Source organism: Schistocerca cancellata, chromosome 8, assembly GCF_023864275.1.
Source record: "Schistocerca cancellata isolate TAMUIC-IGC-003103 chromosome 8, iqSchCanc2.1, whole genome shotgun sequence".
NCBI lineage: Eukaryota > Metazoa > Arthropoda > Insecta > Orthoptera > Acrididae > Schistocerca > Schistocerca cancellata.
This window is the reverse complement of record NC_064633.1, coordinates 38561780-38581300: the sequence shown is the minus strand read 5'-3', so window position 1 is coordinate 38581300 and position 19521 is coordinate 38561780. Positions and strand designations below refer to the sequence as shown.

General features: G+C 38.7%; 1 protein-coding gene across 1 annotated transcript in view; it reads left to right on the top strand.

Annotated features, from left to right (window-relative positions):
* The window catches only part of LOC126094634 (multidrug resistance protein homolog 49-like), a 437775-nt gene that overhangs the window by 324189 nt on the left and 94065 nt on the right, over nucleotides 1–19521 (top strand). The window contains exons 16-17 of the mRNA XM_049909121.1: nucleotides 3162–3266; nucleotides 10875–11036. Of these exons, the coding sequence (XP_049765078.1) occupies nucleotides 3162–3266; nucleotides 10875–11036 (267 nt within the window). The remainder of the gene's footprint in view (nucleotides 1–3161; nucleotides 3267–10874; nucleotides 11037–19521) is intronic.

Here is a 19521-nt window from a genome sequence, read left to right as displayed (position 1 = left end):
TTAGAAGTTCTTGCTCTTAAAATTGTTAATTTCTGGCCAACATGATCCATTTTTGCTGCCATGTCTGAAGATACGAGTGGAAGTCAATTATTATCCGCAATGTAATTATATTATTGTTTATTTTGGTAGTAGTGTTGTTTTATGTTTATGACGCATGCTTTGTTTATTTGTTGTTTTATCTTTGCAATTTTCAAGCTTTTGTGCTGTTAATCATGGCTGCTCCACTGTCTGTTTGTACCATAGAAGAGCAATGTTCAGTGATCTGTTTTCTGCAGTTAGGAGGTGTATCAGGGGCCGAAATTCATTGAAGACTTTGGGTGCAGTGTGGTAACAGTATTTTGGCACAATGGAGTGTGTACAAATGGATTGAAAAATTCCAAAATGGTTGCACAAGTGTTATGCATGATGAAGGAGCCGGATGACCGTTTACTGCCACAAATGAAGAAACTATTGAGCATTCATTTGAAATGATTGTCTTAGACAGACGATTAACTATTGACAAAGTGGCACACCACCTGCAAATTAGTCACAGTTCTGCCTATGAAATCATCCACAACAGACTTGGGTTTCATAAAGTTTGTGCAAGATGCATCGCAAAACAACTCGCACAGTTGCATAAACAAATGCGCTTGGATATCTGGGAAAAAAATTTGGATCACTATGGTAACGAATGGGATGACTTCCTAGGCAGAATCATTACTGGTGATGAAACATGGATCCATCATTACAAGCGGGAGAGTAAACAGCAGAGTATGGGATGGAAACATCCAAATTCACCATGCAAGAAAAAGTTCAAGACCCAACTGTCCACAGGAAAACTGATGCTTACAGTTTTTTGAGATGCACAAGGTCCAGCACTGTAACATTATGGGGAAAGGGGCACAACAGTAAACAGTGTACATTACAGTGAGATGCTTACTGCTAGGCTAAAGCCTGCAATTTGAAGCAAACCCTGAGGATTGCTTTCAAAAGGTATTGTGTTGTTGCATGACAATGCCCGTTTACATACTGCTGCCCACACTGCTGAAATGCTTCAGAAACTTAAATTTGAAGTATTGGATCGACCTCCGTATAGTCCTGATCTTGCCACTTTTGACTATCACTTCTTTGGTACACTCAAACAGGCATTAAGAGGCCATTGATTTGCCTCGGATGAAGCAGTGTATTCCTGGCTTGCAGCACATCTGAGAACCTTCTTTTATAAGACTATCAGGAAGCTCGTACAATGATGGACCAAGTGCATTGAAATGCAAGGAGACTGTGTCAAAAAATGATGTTCTTGTAAGTTTCCTATTTGATTCCAATAAAATTTTATAACTACTTTACAGATAATAATTGACTTATCCTCATATTTTGATATGTTCCATTTTGCTGTAGAATAGTGTTTATTATACATTACAAGAACAAATTTTTTGAGTACTCCTGTAGTTGTGTCCAGTACATGCATCAAGAAATGCTTCAATATTATTTTGTATCATTACACTGTATGACCTAACCATGGATACTTAGAAGGCTTGTCTGCATTGTCTTATACTAAAAATGTTAAGTGATACAATGCAGACAATTTTAGTAAATAAAACAATTTTAAAAGTCATAGGTTTAACTAAATACCTAGAGATTATAACTACAAACAAATTGGAACAGTCACGTAGAAAATACTTTGGGGAAGATGAACAAAAGACTGCGTTTTACTGGCTGAACACTGAGTTGTAAGAGGTCTGCTAAAGAGATGCCTACAATATGGTTTCCCACCCTCTTCTGCAGTTCAGGATGTACGTAAAGCCCAAGAGCACTTTCAGTAATTTATTGCACAAGAAATAAACATTGTACAAATATCGTACATATGTCATCTTTTAAATGTATACTACCACACCATAGTTTGTAATTTGGTGATAGTCAGCAAACATGGCGAGTTCAGGTGCGGAGCTAGCTGTTTCATGAAATGGACTCCCCGATCATCAGATCTCACTCTGTGTGACTTTTTTCTGTGTGGACACATTAAAGATCTGGTGTATGTACTGCTTATACAACGTGATGTAGCAGAGCTCCAGTAGAGAATACTGGAAGTGACTGCCACAGTCGCCAATGCCATGCTGGGATGGGTATGGCAAGAAATTGATTACCGTATTGACGTCTGCCAGTTAACTCATAGTTCGCATATCGAATGTTTGTAAAAAAAACTTTCAGAGTTTCTCTTCAAAGTGCAATATGTATGACATCTGTACAGTGTTTAGTTCTTGTGCAATAAATAATTGAAAGTGTTTCTGTATTGCTACAGCAGATGGTATCCTTACCAGATACTATTAACCGAGGAACTCAAACTTCAAAGAACGGCAGGTCATTTTGTATTATGGCAAAATAGGGGAGAGAGTGTGATGGAAATGATAAGCGAGTTGTTGTGGCAGTCATAAAAACAAAGCCATTTTTTGTTGTAGTAAGATCTTTTCATGACATTTCAATGATGACCTTCCTCCTCCAAAGGGCAAAATATGTTGTAGATTCTCACATATGTAGGGAGAAATGACCATCAGAATAAAATAAGAGTAACCAGAGCTCACACAGAAATATCTAGGTGTTTGTTTTTCCTGTGTGCTATTCGAGAATGTAACGGCCAGGAAATAATATGAAAATGGTTCTATGAACCCCCTGTCAAACACTTGATGAGTAATCATGTAGGTGTAGGTGTGGGAGCTTCTTGAAGGAGGGAGAGGACTCGCCATTAATTTCTCCTCGTTTAAAGCAGCATTGCCATATTTATCAGCATTAAAATCTAAGTAAAACTAGTTTATGTTTATAAATAATTTGAAATGTTCATCCAAAGTGTATTCATTTATTTCACACCATATTTACAGTTGACTATATTGACAAATGTATTAGAAATGTAGTGTTACCACCATCTTTATTTCATATTTTCTCACAGTCAATTTGGATAGTTTTCTCTGATTCATTGTGATCCTCCTTTAACTTCAAGACATTAACTGAACTGCTAGCATGAAAATTTGTTTTATGAACACTAGTGAATTTGAAAACTATGTTACTAAGCTTTCACTTTCATTATTTTTAATTACAAATCCTTTCATTTTAAGAACTTTGAGACAGTGTTCCATTCATAATAACAAAACAAAAATTTACTTACTTCATTTTGAATACCTGTGTTGCAGGTTTTGTCAATCCAAGATGCAGATGAAGTTCGTCGAGATACTAGTACATTCTCCATCTTGTTCCTTGTCATTGGTATTTTGTCTGGTGTGGGAACTTTCTTACAGGTTAGTTCTATTCCAAATTTCCACAACAGACTGTCATTTCATGTTTTTTGCTGTGTTGTTATTGATGCTTGTATGAGAAGGCTTGAAAATGTAAGTTACAAATTTGTAAGTTTTACTGGATGTTGCATTAGACTTCAAACTGACACAGATACATGATACTATTTTTCCACGTAGTCACCTAGTCTCTGTAAACAACAGTCAGGATCTTCTATCAAACTAATACTTCCCGCCTTTCCACACCTCAAATACTTCCAATTTCCATTCATCCCCTCTCTTCAGCGTCTATGTCTCAGTTGTACAGAACACCACATTCCAGGCAAAACACTTAGCCTGTCTTTCCCTGAGCTGCTTTTCTGGCTTTCCATGTAATTAGTTTCTCTGGTTACTACAGTTTGACCCACGACCTCCTGATGGCACCTTACATCCTCTGTTATGCTTCCTGGGTACTTAAAAACTGTCACGTGGCTAATTTTAATTTGTGCTGTCTTAATATTAACCCTTTTATGTTTTTTGTCAGTTTTGAAGTGGAAACAACAGTCACTCTTTGTCAGCATCAAATATTAAATGAGCTTTGATAGCTTATGGCTTTTGACCAATCAGTGTTTCTGAAGGATGTGATAGAATTTCAAAAGACCCATCAGCATTTTGTAAAAACAGGTATGTCCAAAGGTATGATTCTTCTCCCAATCCAAATTTATTTTTGTAAATGGATTTTAGATACTGAGACTATTCCATCAACAAATCCTCACCGTGAGACTGGAACATTAAAATATGGTCACCATATGACCAGGATTCTGTCAGTTGTAAAATTACAGAAGCAATTGCTTTCTCTTGAAAATTATTCATAAACGTATTAGATACTTGCAAAAAAGAGGGTTTCTTGCAGAAACACCATCAGTATGTTCAAACTATTGACAGTTAGCCATTATCCTGCAGTTTTGCCTATGTAGGCATTCGACACTTTATGTTGCACACATCTCCTCCCCCCACTTGCTGTGTTAGTCTCTTCCTTCTACTTGGGAAGGAGATGTGGATTTTTTATTTATTCCAATCTGTAATTGTTAATGAAATAATGTGAACAGTATTTGCTGTGAAATATTGAGAAAATGTCATTCCTACATAATTGAGACCACAATGCAGTAATTACAAATTATTCAAAGAGAAAATTTTGCAAATTGAACACCACATCTGTAGATACATCATCCACATTGAGGAAAGAAGTACACAAAATGCACAATTGATTGTAATAATTATTTAACTCAAAACCTGATTGTACATAATTTTTCATTACTCCTCCAGGCACTAGGATATATAAATTCTGGGGTGAGCAAGTGACGTAGAGATATCCGGGGAAGAAACACGGTGATAGCAAATCCACCCTTCGGTATGTTGTAGACTGCCCCTCTGCCTTATTTAGCACAATGAAAAATGCAAATCGCATAGGAAAAGTGCAGTGAGATGTACACTGTTTCACCCTCTCCTGTTTCCTTTCAAAATGGCAGTCTGAATCACATTGCCAATTGTCCTCATGACACTCAGCTGTATTCCATTGCAAAGTTTCAGTGCATTGAGGTTGGTGATATCAGCAAAAAATGCAAGAGACAAACCAAGTGTTCTAAATGTGATGGGCTCCATCCAATTCAGTCTTTTAAAGCTTGTTATATTAATGTGTGAACTTGCCAACTGCAGTGGCAAGCATTGGGGATAGTAAACCACTCATCCATTGATTCTTGTAGTCAAAAATGATATGGCTAAAGCCTAACTCCCTGACTGGATTCTCCATATATAAAATAATTTGAGAAGATTGGGCTAATGGGAAGGGTGCCATAATATAGTAGCATTTAATGGTACTGTGTGCATTATGATCATTATTCCAGCTTGTGTCAGCATGTAGAAAGATGCCAGGTGACTCATTTACAGTCAGTATTGCATTAATTGTACTTCTGTTACCACTAAAAGATAAACTGATATGTCAAGTTGCAGACAGGCACAATTAAAAGACACTTACATAAATATTTCAGCCACAGCCTTCATCAGTAAAAAACTCTCTCTCTCTCTCTCTCTCTCTCTCTCTCTCTCTCTCTCTCTCTCTCTCTCTCTACACTGCACTCCATTCACACACAAACACACAAGCATGCATACCTCACGCACACATGACCGTCAAGTCCAGCATTTCGTGCTGGCTTGGAGTTTGGCAGTTGTGTGTGCACGTAAGGTGTCCGTGTGTGTGTGTGTGTGTGTGTGTGTGTGTGTGTGTGTGTGTGTGTGTGTGTGTGTGTGTTGAAGGTTGTGACTGAAAGCTCTATGTGAATACCTGACTGCGACTTGATTTGCTTTCTTTACATCTACATCTACATCCATTCTGCGCAAGCCACCTGATGGTGTGTGGCGAAGGGTAGCTTGAGTATCTCTATTGGTTCTCCCTTCTATTCCAGTCTCGTATTGTTCATGGAAAGAAGGATTGTCAGTATACTTCTGTGTGGGCTCTAATCTGGAGCAATATACTGCTTGACTCTTCAGTGAACGTATGTTCTCGAAACTTCAACAAAAGCCCGTACCGAGCTACTGAGCATCTCTCCTGCAGAGTCTTCCACTGGAGTTTATCTATCATCTCAGTAACGCTTTCGCGATTACTAAATTATCCTGTAATGAAGCGCGCTGCTCTCCGTTGGATCTTCTCTATCTCTACTATCAACCCTATCTGGTACGGATCCCACACTGATGAGCAGTAATCAAGCAGAGGGCGAACAAGTGTACTGTAACCTAATTCCTTTGTTTTCGGATCGCATTTCCTTAGGATTCTTCCAATGAATCTCAGTCTGGCATCTGCTTTACCGACGATCAGCTTTATATGATCATTCCATTTTAAATCACTCCTAATGCGTACTCTCAGATAATTTATGGAATTAACTGCTTCCAGTTACTGACCTGCTATTTTGTAGCTAAATGATAAAGGATCTATCTTTCTATGTATTTGCAGTACATTACACTTGTCTACATTGAGATTCAATTGCCATTCCCTGCACCATGCATCAGTTCGCTGCAGATCCTCCTGCATTTCAGTACAATTTTCCATTGTTACAACCTCTCGATACACCACAGCATCATCTGCAAAAAGCCTCAGCGAACTTCCAATGTCATCCACAAGGTCATTTATGTATATTTTGAATAGCAACGGTCCTACGACACTCCCCTGCGGCTCACCTGAAACCACTCTTACTTCGGAAGACTTCTGTCCATTGAGAATGACATGCTGTGTTCTGTTATCTAGGAACTCTTCAGTCCAATCACACAATTGGTCTGATAGTCCATATGCTCTTACTTTGTTCATTAAGCGACTGTGGGGAACTGTATCAAATGCTTTGCGGAAGTCAAGAAACATGGCATCTACCTGTGAACCCGTGTCTATGGCCCTCTGAGTCTCGTGGATGAATAGCGCGAGCTGGGTTTCACACGACCGTCTTTTTTGAAACCCATGATGATTCCTACAGAGTAGATTTCTAGTCTCCAGAAAAGTCATTATACTCGAACATAATACGTGTTCCAAAATTCTACAACTGATAGACGTTAGAGATGTAGGTCTATAGTTCTGCAAATCTGTTCGACATCCCTTCTTGAAAACGGGGGATGACCTGTGCCTTTTTCCAATTCTTTGGAACGCTACGCTCTTCTAGAGACCTACGGTACACCGCTGCAAGAAGGGGGGCAAGTTCCTTCGCGTACTCTGTGTAAAATCGAACTGGTATCCCATCAGGTCCAGAGGCCTTTCCTCTTTTGAGCGATTTTAATTGTTTCTCTATCCCTCTGTCGTCTATTTTGATATCTACCAGTTTGTCATCTGTGCGACAATCTAGAGAAGGAACGACAGTGCAGGCTTCCTCTGTGAAACAGCTTTGGAAAAAGACATTTAGTATTTCGGCCTTTAGTCTGTCATCCTCTGTTTCAGTACCATTTTGGTCACAGAGTGTCTGGACATTTTGTTTTGATCCACCTGCCGCTTTGACATAAGACCAAAATTTCTTAGGATTTTCTGCCAAGTCAGTACATATAACTTCACTTTCAAATTCAGTGAATGCCTCTCCCATAGCCCACAGTAAGTATCAATCTGTCTTTTCCTGCGTTGTTGATGTTCCTATTTGGAATTTCCATTGTTAGATAAATTGATACATTGATATAAATTTTGAAGATCAGAAATTATCAATATCCTGTTACAAAAACAAGCTTATGGCCATATACACTAACAGTTTTACAAGAAGATATCACATTTTGAAAGTTTGTATTAAATAACAGATTTTCTCAATTAATAAGTGCTTCAGTTTATTCTTTAAAGCAGGCACGTGAAACCCATGGTGACCCACGGGCCTAATTCACGTACCTACTTAAGCTTGTGGGCTGGACACAAACTTTGTTGCTGAACCATGCAGTGAAGAATTAAATTGACTTTCTCAGTATTTAATTCAGAGGATTTTTTTTGTAACATGCTAATAAAACCTTTTTGTGAACTGACCATTGCAGGTGCTCTATCAGGACAAACTCAAGCAAGTTGACACCAGTGCAGATTGAACGTTTAGATGATTTTTTGCACTTCTTCAAAAATATCTTCGATAGTGGTGGTTCCTTTTAATGGCTGTAATGATAATAATTTTTCCATTATATTATGCTCCACATGTACACCAAGGACAAAAATTGCTAACCGAGCTGTGTCTGACAAATCAGTGTTCTTATCCAAAGTGATTGTAAATACTTTGAATCTGGCAGCGTACCACACAAACTTAGTTTAATGTCATCAGTCATCATACAGATTCATCAAACAACTGTGCATCTTGATAAAGTTATTTGTGCAGAATCTTTCTCTTTATTGGGACATAGTACATCTACAGTGTCAAAGAGGCACTCTTTTGTGAATTTGCCTCCAGCAAAAGGCATTAACATTTTTGTAATTTTTATGCTTATTGTGAAATTGAGAGCTGACTTGTCACACTGTGTCTTCAGTTTGACGGACATTTGCTGTTGCTCATCCAAATTGAAAATTAAAATTGTAACTTCATCTTTCTGCAGTTGCCCAGCAAGCTGTTGTTGAACAGTGTGATTTTTAGAAAAGTATCTTTTCATATTATTCCTTCACAACACACAGTGATTCACTACATGAAAAGCAAAGAGCTGTATCTTTGTACATGATAAAGAAATAATCCTCTGTTGATTTCTCCTTAAATTGATGACATTCAGAATCTAGTTTTCTCATCTTAGTGTGAGACATTTCGTGAAAGAATTATGGAAACACTTGCACGAAATTAACAACCATCTAGCACACAATTTTATATGTGTAGCGACAACAGATAATTATGGTAATTTGCTCATGAAGTTATGGAACCTGCTGCTATTGTTCAAAAGAGCATTTTTCACAAGTAATCAGTAATTTTTGTGCCATTGTTGTCTTCTTCTAACATATCTGATACATCAATGCGTAGCACAGAGGTAAGGCAGTAAGCAGTAAATAACATGTATGTTGTCAGAAGTGACTGAGAGGCAAAAATACTTCTCTCCACATCCCTTCAAGCCAGTGAACTGTTTTCTCTGCTCCCCGCATGCACATGAGCACATTTTCCATAATTTTGCACTCATGCTGTAAAGGTGTGTCTGTGTGTTGTTAAAATTCAGTGGCAGTGAAATGGCACTGCACATACTCTGAGTAAGCAAAACTTTCACTGGTCTGCATCATGAGCTGCAAACCTGAGGCAAGCAGAGTGTCAGTGGGAATATCCAAACATGCATTCTGGGTGCAGCCCAATGTGAGTGCCGTACTTTCTGTCCCACTAATTTCTTCCATGAGCCAGATTGAAATCGACTGCAGGCTAGATCTGACCTGTGGGCTACCCATTGGCCACCAATGATTTACCGTATTTACATTATCAATCTTAATATTATTTGCCACTCTGTTGAAAAAAATTGTCCTTGTTGTGTGTGGACTGCAGTCCCTAGATTGTTTATTACTTGTAATTGTGTGAATGTTTTCCCTTCCATGTCTATTGTAGGCTTAGTTGTGTACATTATTGTGGATTTAGTTTCACAAATCAGATTGCCAGCAGAGTGTACATAGAGTAGATGCTAGTACTTTATATTTTCTCAAAATTCCTCTACAAGGTTGTCTCTTGTTTACTGTAGCTACCACTCTTATTGTCTTTTTTGTATTCTAAAAAGCCTGCCTGTATAGACTGCTGGAGCCCCACCACAGATCTTGATGCCATATTGAAGATGTGGATTTATCGATCCAAAATCTATTTTCTTTAATGTATCATGAACCAAGTCTTTCCATGTCAGGTGTTCATACACAGTAGTACCCAAAAATTTGTGTTTATTTTAATAGCTAAGTGTTAGTAGAGGTACAGATGGAGTAACATTTATATTTAGGTTATAGCGAAGCAGGAATCAGTCACATCAATTAGTGTATGGCAGGAAAGCATCTTACAGACCCAGCCATGCTTCTTAGTTTGTGGCAACCTAAATTTCCACATTGCAGCATGAGGGTGTGAGGCAACAGACTGAAACCATGTGGCTATTGTTTCAATTATAGGTGACCAAAACCACATATTATTGAACGACCTTTTGCACAGTACATTCATCTTATCCAAGAAATTCAGTTGTTGCCATACCTGACTGCCCTCCGGAGCACTATTAAGCTGACAACATATTCAGCTAACATTTAATTGCTGCATATATTTTTGAGTTGTAGCAGAGAGGTGGTGAAATTTCATAATGTTTGGATGAGTGTCACACCCTTGATGTTTTTGTGAAGCATGACAGTCATCAGAACATTGTGGAATTGCATTGTCACCACCTGGCTGATTGCCTTGGAAGTCAGAAAAATCTGTTGCATGTATTGACTGCTACTGTATGCTTTTTCTCCTGATTTGTGAGAACTGTTGTGCTTACTCTTATTAAAACTTAAGCATGGAATATACCTCTAGTCACACAAGACTATCATTGCTTAGATTATGTCAACCATATTTTCCAACAGAACTACAGTTTTATGTAGCCCTACCCCCTACAGTGAGGCCTATTTTGCTCACTATTATAAAAACAACCCAGTGTATCTTTTCATCGGCTGCCCAATCTCTGCAACAAACTGCTCACTCACTAATTAAATGTAGGAAAGCCACTTACAGTAGCACTCATTTCTAGTCAGCTCATCCAATATTCTTTCAAAAGCAGTTTTACTTATTGCTATTTCAAAGTATGTAGTTGATGCCCTTCATCAAATGCCTTGATAGGAATAGATAAGCCTATATTATTAAATTTTCTGTTGTGTATTGGTAGAAGTCCTTGACTGTGTCTGGATTGTCAGTAATGCAGTAACCAATCACTAATTAGTTGCTGTCATTGTTACACTGCCTGGTCATACTATTGTGTCATTGTGTGTTGTTCAACTCCATCAGCTAACCTTTTAGAGACACCACCTCTAAATGTGTATAATAAAAGACATTACTTCAAAGTTTGTTTCTTCAGTTATTTGCAGAGCAACTCATATAATTATTTAAAAAAACCAACTAAACTCAATAAATGTGAAGTCATTGAAGCTTTTTAGTTCAATATGCTGTGTTTTCCTGGCAGATGCACATGTTCGGGGTTGCTGGTGTGCGTTTAACAAAAAGGCTACGTGTGATGGTGTTTGATTCCATCCTTCGCCAGGAAGCAGCATGGTTTGATGATGAAAGAAATGCTGTTGGAGTTCTTTGTGCAAGGCTCTCTGGTGATGCATCCAGTGTTCAGGGGGTAAGTAACTCCTCTCCTCAATAAAACGTAGAAGTGGTTACTTCAATTTCATATGTTTTAGAGCTAAGAAAGTGGAAATCATAACAAGGTAGACCAAACCACATGGAAACTTGATAAAAAGCCTTGATGACTGTAGCCTCATCACTGAGAGTTAAAATGAATATTGAAGAATGGAGAGATAAGGAGGTGCATAAAGTTAAAGCTGTGCATTAACAATGCAAACCCAATAGGCACTGCATGGGAGCAGATGGATGTAGTTTAATTCTGGACACCACTTCTGACTTCTGATCAAAACTTAGTGAACTCCTTTTCTGCCTCCACATGCAAAAAGCTACAAAGATGTAGCTGTGGTGCCTTACAGTGTGATTGTCTGCTATGAGTGATGGGCACTATTCAGATAAATTTGTCTATATAATTATTCAAATAAACAGATCATAAAAAATCTTTTTTTTTCATGAATAAGTTATTGATAGACAAAGAGATTTTTCCTATCAGTGAATACAAATAATTCTTTGTTATTTAAATTAAATAATGAAGAACGTAGGCTACCACCACAATATCTTCGTTTACTTCTTGAACAGAATTCTCTCGCATATGAAAAAAGATGGTTGCAGTGGCTGTGTGCAGTTTTCATTTACAATAAACAATTTATTCATGTGCTATACAGAGTTCGCCTCAGCAGCTTGGAGGGTAGGTTCCAGAATACATAGGGAAAGGTCTTGTGTTCAGTTGCCTGTTGCTCATAGGATTTTTTCTGTTACTTATCGATTATTTCATCTCCAACAATGAGAAAAATGAATATTCTTGGTGTAGGAGCATGTATTTCATACTAAAGAAAAATTTACAAGTATTATGCAACTGATATATAAACATTCAACCAGTTTCACATTTACATCAGTACTCTCCTTTTTCTATCAATAGGTTCCCCTTCTGCAGTGTACATCTCAGTAGAATTGACCTTGAAATTACTGTTATGATGTAGCAATACCATAGTTCATAGTACTTGATGTAAAATGTTCCACAATAAAGTTAACGCACAAATAAAGCAGAGAATTATGTGGCAACATTCCCATTATGGACCACAGTAACTTATAATGCATATGAAATACGTACAGTCAGTGACAGAATTCATGAGACCCCCTTGCCTTATCATCATGCTCAACTACACAGCTATACTGTCTCTCACACAGCATAACATGCGAGGCGATGAAGTGCTACCAACATATTGTCTATAGGTATGAAGTCGAAAAACTAGCCAAGCATTTTCAGACTGTTTTAGAAAATGTGGGAGACTATATTGCTGTAGGTCGACATATCTCTCATGTTTATGTTTTGTGTTCTATAAACTAATGGGAAAAAACTATTTAGTATGCACTGTACTAATACAACTGATTTATCTTGCAGACTTCATGAAAAAAGTTCTTTTAAATAAAGCCAAGTACTGCAAACTGTCATGAATTAGCAGCATAATACACAAATCTAATTCTATGATTTTTTTGTTATTGTTGTGGAAGTATATGACATCAATATTTATTGTGACATCAAAAAATACAATGGGGTTATTGACAAGAGAAATAAGCATTTCAGACCTTATTAACATTTGATTTTATCATTACAGATCTTATATAACCTTATATAATTAACACCATAGGAAATAAAAAACATGTAAATTCTAGTATTTCAATTTTTGCTTCAATTTCTTGCTTTTATAATTCAAGGGAAGCATTACATTCTCCAGAGTACATCACAAAAACATTCAAAGCATAAAATTCAGAGCACCACATATGTCACGTGCAATGTGGGAAGTCACATATGCCACAATCACATTTTTTTAGTGTGAATATAATTAGAAAAAACAACCTCATTAACATTGCTAAATACCTCACGATCTGGCAATAATTTCATGACAATGCAAGCTTTACAAAGCAGGTACTTGAAAGATGGAATCTGGGGTTGATTAGGAATCTAGGCATGTATTTTATTAATAGCATCACTTCTACTTGTAATTTTTGTTTGTTGTGCAATGAGAATATGACATTTCTGCAACGGGCAAATGTAATTCTTAACCCATCAGTAAAAATATAGTCATAGGGTTGACAGAATGGCATACAATATGGCAAAATTAATTAACACATCAATATTCCAATATCATCAACAACCAGACCATTGTATAACGAGGGATAGTTTTTCCTCTCCAATGAGTCAGTAACGTACAGGAATAGTGCCTTTTTTATTTAAGGTCACAAAATTTTCTCCAAGAATTGATATATTTTGTGAGCTTTCCACATTTTGTGGCTGTTGAATACACATTATGATGCCATTCCGTTAATTGGTTTACATTTTGTTGGACTCGAGGACTATGTTTGCCACTGACTTCTTGAAGATGTACACTCTTTGACATAAAACTTGACCGGCGGCCGGCCGCTTCAGAGGCTAAGTCCGCGCCGATCGCGACATGGGACAAAGAAACTGGCCAACTCGCTAATTCTCTAAGTCCGGTTATCTGCACAATCTGACAACACTGTAGACTGCGGCACTTCCTGGAGGAAAACTTGTCCCAAGATAGAGAGACTCCAGGCTGATTATGCCTGTGGTCTAGTGGTAGAGTGCCTTGTTTCTGTTCATAATGTCAGTGGATCGAGAGCAGCTGGCATAAAATATTTTTATAGCCTCTTCTGTCTGAATGCTGAAGACGTGAATGTAATGGTAGCGCAGATTCAATCTATTTCGCTTTGTGACACACCGATATCAAAATTTTATCTAGTAACGATTTTGCGGCAGATTTCCTGCAGACTGTCCTCCTCTGGACGCCGTATGCGGCAAAGCTCCGGGATCCATTTGCTGGCTACTGGCAGCGGCCGTGGCGACAGCAGCGGCGCTGCACTCCCCCGTTCTTTATCGAAAGCGCCTGCTACCGCTCATCGCTTTTGATGATTTAAAACGCTTTATTATTAAATGTTGCTCCACAGAAAATTTCTACAATTTCCATTCACGCTCAAAAGCAACGGAGACAGACGCCCTGATTAGAAGGCGGGTAATCGGCAAGAGCTGAGTATGGCCCGAAATTAATTTTATAGACTGGGACGAAATTAAACCACCTCACTACATTCGATGAATTTATAAATGCTTCATACCTCGTTTCTTTTCCTTTCAAACTTAATTATTTGTGCAACTTTTGGTCAATGTTTGGATGTTTTCGTCAAGCCAGAGTGAGCGTCTGTGGTGTAAAGTGTATTACAGTTCTTGTTTCATTCCTTATGGTAAGTCTATGCGATAAACTGTGTGAATACCTTGCAATGCATGCTCTGTAGCAGTGCAGGCACACTGCACATTTGGAGTTCCATGTATGGGTTCATGAAGTATTTATTGTTGATTGGAAGTGATAGTTAAGGTCATCAGATTTAAACCAGAAAAATTTGTCGTTTTGAAGGTTTCAGAGAACGGAAAGGAATTGCTAACGCCGGTGTTAGAAAACGTCTACAGTTAAACGCTATTGCAAAAATTTAGAAGATGTGAACTATATTAATGAACATGTGCACTTCATAAACAACCTTCTGACATGTTAGACCTATATGACGAACAAAGCTCAAATTTATATCGTTGACAGTCGGTTTGAATCTTTTCAGGACCTATTTTACAGTGAAGCACCTTGGAATTTGCAAAGCAGAAATCCATGATATTAACTTAATTTACTAAGTCGAAATCGGACAAAGATTGATGTTTAAAGGCATTCTTCAGATTTCGCATAAGAAATTTTTACTAGCAGTTTGCAACTCCATTAATTAAAATGGAAAATAAAATGTTTTAGTCAGCGGCTTCTACCGTGATTCGAACTTATAGTACAAGCACTGCAACGCACAAGGGAACCTCTGAGCTAACGACACACTGGCGGCCAGGGGCGGACTATAGTCACTGCGATGTTGCCTGAGCCTCAAAACGCAACCTTAAACACAGAAACAGAGGAGGTGGAGATTACTGTTTTAACGTCCCGTCGACAACGATGTCATTAGAGACGGAGCACAAGCTCGGATTAGGGAAGGATGGGGAAGGAAATCGGCCGTGCCCTTCCTAAGGAACCATCCCGGCATTTGCCTGAAGCGATTTAGGGAAATCATTGAAAACCTAAATCAGGATGGCCGGGCGCGGGATTGCACCATCGTCCTCCCGAATGCACACACAAACAGGTGTTACTTATGTGAAGAACGCCGTTCTTGGAGTCCAGAAATTAAATATACTTTCTAATTGTGTCATCTTGCAGTGGATTATATCGTACGAGTCTTCGATGTGGAAAACGAATGTTAAGTGAATTTAGCGAGGTAACGCCGACCTACACCCGGAAGTAAATGCACTATCAGAGTGTTGACAAATACTTGCTACGACGCTGCCATTTCTCGGCTCTCTGATGAGGCAGCTCTTCAGCGAAATGCTTGCCGTGATTCTCCGATACGGTTCTTCAGAGTGGAGACGCGCGCGCGCACGTTTGGTTTTTATGCGGCGTTCTCCCCTGGTGGTTTCTGACGTCGCCTTGTGGGCTATGTATACATATGAGACATTCAATTATCATTAATCCAGAATGATACAAGTTTCAGCTTCCGGCGTGGAAGAAGGCTGTTGACGCCGACATTATATCATTTCAACGTAGGGAAAGCAAAACGGATCATTCAATGTTTCTCATTCAACATAAAGCATGTGAGATAAATTTCCGTAACGTTCATAATCATCTAAAAATACAAACGAAGTAAAAATACACCGGAATCTTATTCGAATTGAATATAATGTAAGATACCAAACGCTTTGCACCTCGATGTCGAATTTGTCCACTTGCAATCGTTTGCAGCATGCACATAGATTGTCATGATTACCACGAGAATGAAGAAATATGTTGGTAAGGATGGAAGCAAGAAGAGACACAGTCAACAAATATTCTATTCCTCATGGCATTCATTTCATTTGACACGTAAGAAGAGGTAAAGCGGGAATTTACTTTCGTTAACACGAAAGATATGCCGCACATATTGATAACGAGGAAGTCTGCGTCTTCATACGTTTCCTCCTTGAAATCTGTATGCTCTATTATATACTAAGTAGCCCGATCATTGTTTCAGTAATGTTACCCTCTTGTTTGACCCCGTAACGATGAACAGATTCCAAATGCATGTCTCTGCGTGAAAGTAGCTGTTTGGACCCTTCCTGGGTTGTTTTTTGTGTTTTATTGCTTGGAATTCCTGAAGTAGACCACTGTGCCTTCCCCCCTCGTGGGTTAGGTCTCAAAACTAAACCGCTTTATATCCAATGGCATAATTTATTCATACAGCATCAGCATAAGACTCTTGCGAGTGAGAGAATGACAATAACAATCGTAACAAGAACAAGCAAATAATGAATGATGTTTATTCCAACGCAGAAAGAGAATGGCTTTAAATATAAAAATCTATATCTATATCCATATCTATTGATCTTTGAGTTGGCACAATGAAAATATATTCTTAGCATTTAGTTACTGAATTTAGTTCTGGATGTTTGCAGAGAAAAGGAAAAGTCGGTACTTCTCGCTAGTGTAATATAATGTGAACCAGCAACTACCCTTTCCTTAGAACACGACTCAAGCAGGTCCTCAAGTAGGCACTGCTGCACTCTGTTCCCTGACATTGCTCTGATGACGGTTAATGCAGATAGTTCCGATTATGAAATACAAAACGTATTGCAGGATAGTTCCTAGGATAGTAACATTAAATTTGCGTTGTAGACGGCACATGAACGTGACGACTATCCATATTACTCATCAATATAAAAAGACAGTATTTTGGGAATTTAGCAGGATTACTCAAAATGAATTCTGAAATTGGGTGACTGACCGCACAGGTGCTAAACGTCGTCAAGAGTATACGATGTCCTAATCGCATTAGGAATATGAAGATCGTCTTCGACAGCTCGCAACATTGCTATCCCCACCCTACTCCAGACAGCTCTCGGTGGAGTTGCACTACGTTGCCGATGTTATGGAAGGCCTTCAAACCGACAACAGACCACATATTGAAAAATACAAGCGAATTCTCTTGCAGCGTAAGCTTATTGTAACTAATCTAAAAATTATTGGAGAGGAACATTGTCCTATTCAAAAAAGTAAAATGTTACACACTGTTGACGTCAAACGGACATTATCTATGTCCTGTCTTGTGTCCTACTCATCTATAATATCAAGTGTACTATGAAAATGATTATATATAATGGATTATAAGGTAATGCATTGATACCAGATGGTGGGGGCCGGCCGATGTGGCCGTGCGGTTCTAGGCGCTTCAGTCTGGAACCGCGTGACCGCTACGGTCGCAGGTTCGAATCCTGTCTCGGGCATGGATGTGTGTGATGTCCTTAGGTTAGTTAGGTTTAAGTAGTTCTAAGTTCTAGGGGACTGATGACCTTAGAAGTTAAGTCCCATGGTGCTCAGAGCCATTTGAACTATTTAACACAAAATGACATTAAAAATTTAAGTTATTCACGAGCAGCTAGTTGAGAATATGTATGAACATTAAATGACACGACGAACCGTCATGTTCTGCATATGGATTCAAACCCAGCTCATGCAGACTAAGCAAAGATTTCGTGACTGACGGAAACTAACAGTCATTCCTGATTAGGCATACAGAGAGTGATATACCTCGATTTTAGACAGTATCAGTTAGCAAATATCAACTTTAAATTGCATAACGCAAACATTTTTAACAGACGCGAATTCCTACCCAGCATCTATTGTCCCTGTTAACGAACTACGAGAGATGTTAAATATTGCTTCTTCACAAGTAACTTACTTGAAATGCCGTGAGGTAAAGCTGTGTGTTGGACACGGATTCGAACCCGGAACCTAATCGGATTGCTATCGAAGCACAGTCAAATGTGACATATCGGAATTTCGCGGCAGTAACTAGATGTTATAACTGAAATGACGAGACGAAAAATTAATTTTTTCCTTCCCAGGTCTCCAACCCGGCACCTATCGCTGTTATATTCTAGAGAAAACTAACGTTAAATATGGGTTTGTTGCACCAGCAGTGACATGTGAGCATGTTTGAACTGAAATAATATGACGAAGAGTTCAGCGCTCACTGGGAATAGAGCCCCACACATATCGTTGTTGACTACACACAAAGAGACGTCAGCTACCGAATTTTTCTCCACCAGCTGCTCAGAATAGCATCTTGAACTTACAGTCATCTCGCAAATAGTTCTGTGTCTCACTGGGAGTTAAAAACGTCAGATATCGTTAGTGTGACAGCGAATGAAAATACATTAAAAATCAAAATTATTATCCACCAGCAGACAGGTGTTCTCATGCTAGAGCTTGATAATACATAATTAAATCTTTAGTGCCGGGCCAGGATTCGATCCCATTCACGCATAATATGTGAAGGTGTTGAGGAATCTGCAGTTTTGAACAAACAACAAATTGTAGCCGAGCTGTATTGCCACGAAGGGATCAAATTCCGCGTTAAGGGCGGTCTGAGTTGCATTCCCAGTTCAGAACCAATTTTATCGACATACAGAAGCTCAAATAAAAGATGGAATAAGTGTCCTGTGACCATACATAGCGTTTGTGTCGTCACTTGAAATAAATAACTAGTATAAGAAAGGTTACTGGTGGTAGAGTTTCTACATGTCGCCACCCCAGACTTTATTGTGGTTCAACGTACCGTCTACTTGGTAAAGAAGGAATATCATCTTTAATGTGAATTTTCTGACCATGCAGCCATTATATCTCCTTCACTTGGTGTAGCCAGGAGAGAATGGAATCTGTCTCTCCCTATCTAAAATCATTGACAGAAGTGGGAATCGAACCCAGACCATAGGTATAACAACCTACCATCCGTCCAACAGACCACGAAATCCTCTTCTCTGCGAGTCATTTTTCTATCGTAACGCAGTTGTGCCACACTGGATGAGAATTCTGACACACTGGCTCCCTGTAGTAATTTGCAGCATGTTCAGTAAATTCATTTACTTGGTTGACTGAATCACCATGAACTAGCTGCCTCGGCTACCCAGTGCATACATTCGACTATTTTGTAATCACAGAAATAAAATCACGTTACTGCCACCTACACACAACTGCCAACATTGTAGGATGGAGAAGTTTAAATAAGAAGTGTTCCTTTTCACTTGAGCTATTCTATTGCGCTATCTGTTACTAGAAAACGTCGTTCAGTCCAAAAGAAAAGCTGTAACTGTTTGTCTCTCAGAAGTCAAGACATGGCCATATGCATAATCTCACAGTGCTGTGGAATCCAAAAGTTCTGAAGGAATAGTTGCCGAGCTCTGGAGCTGTTGTAGTTCCGTGTCAGCTTGTAGCATAGATAAGATGTCGCGAGTTCGAATACATTCAGTGCTACATTTTTTAAAACGCAATTCTGCTCTCTGCTGAAGTTATCAATCTAATGGAACTTTGAACAAATTCCCTTCACTTCTCAACCCAAAGTAGTCGCATGTGGAA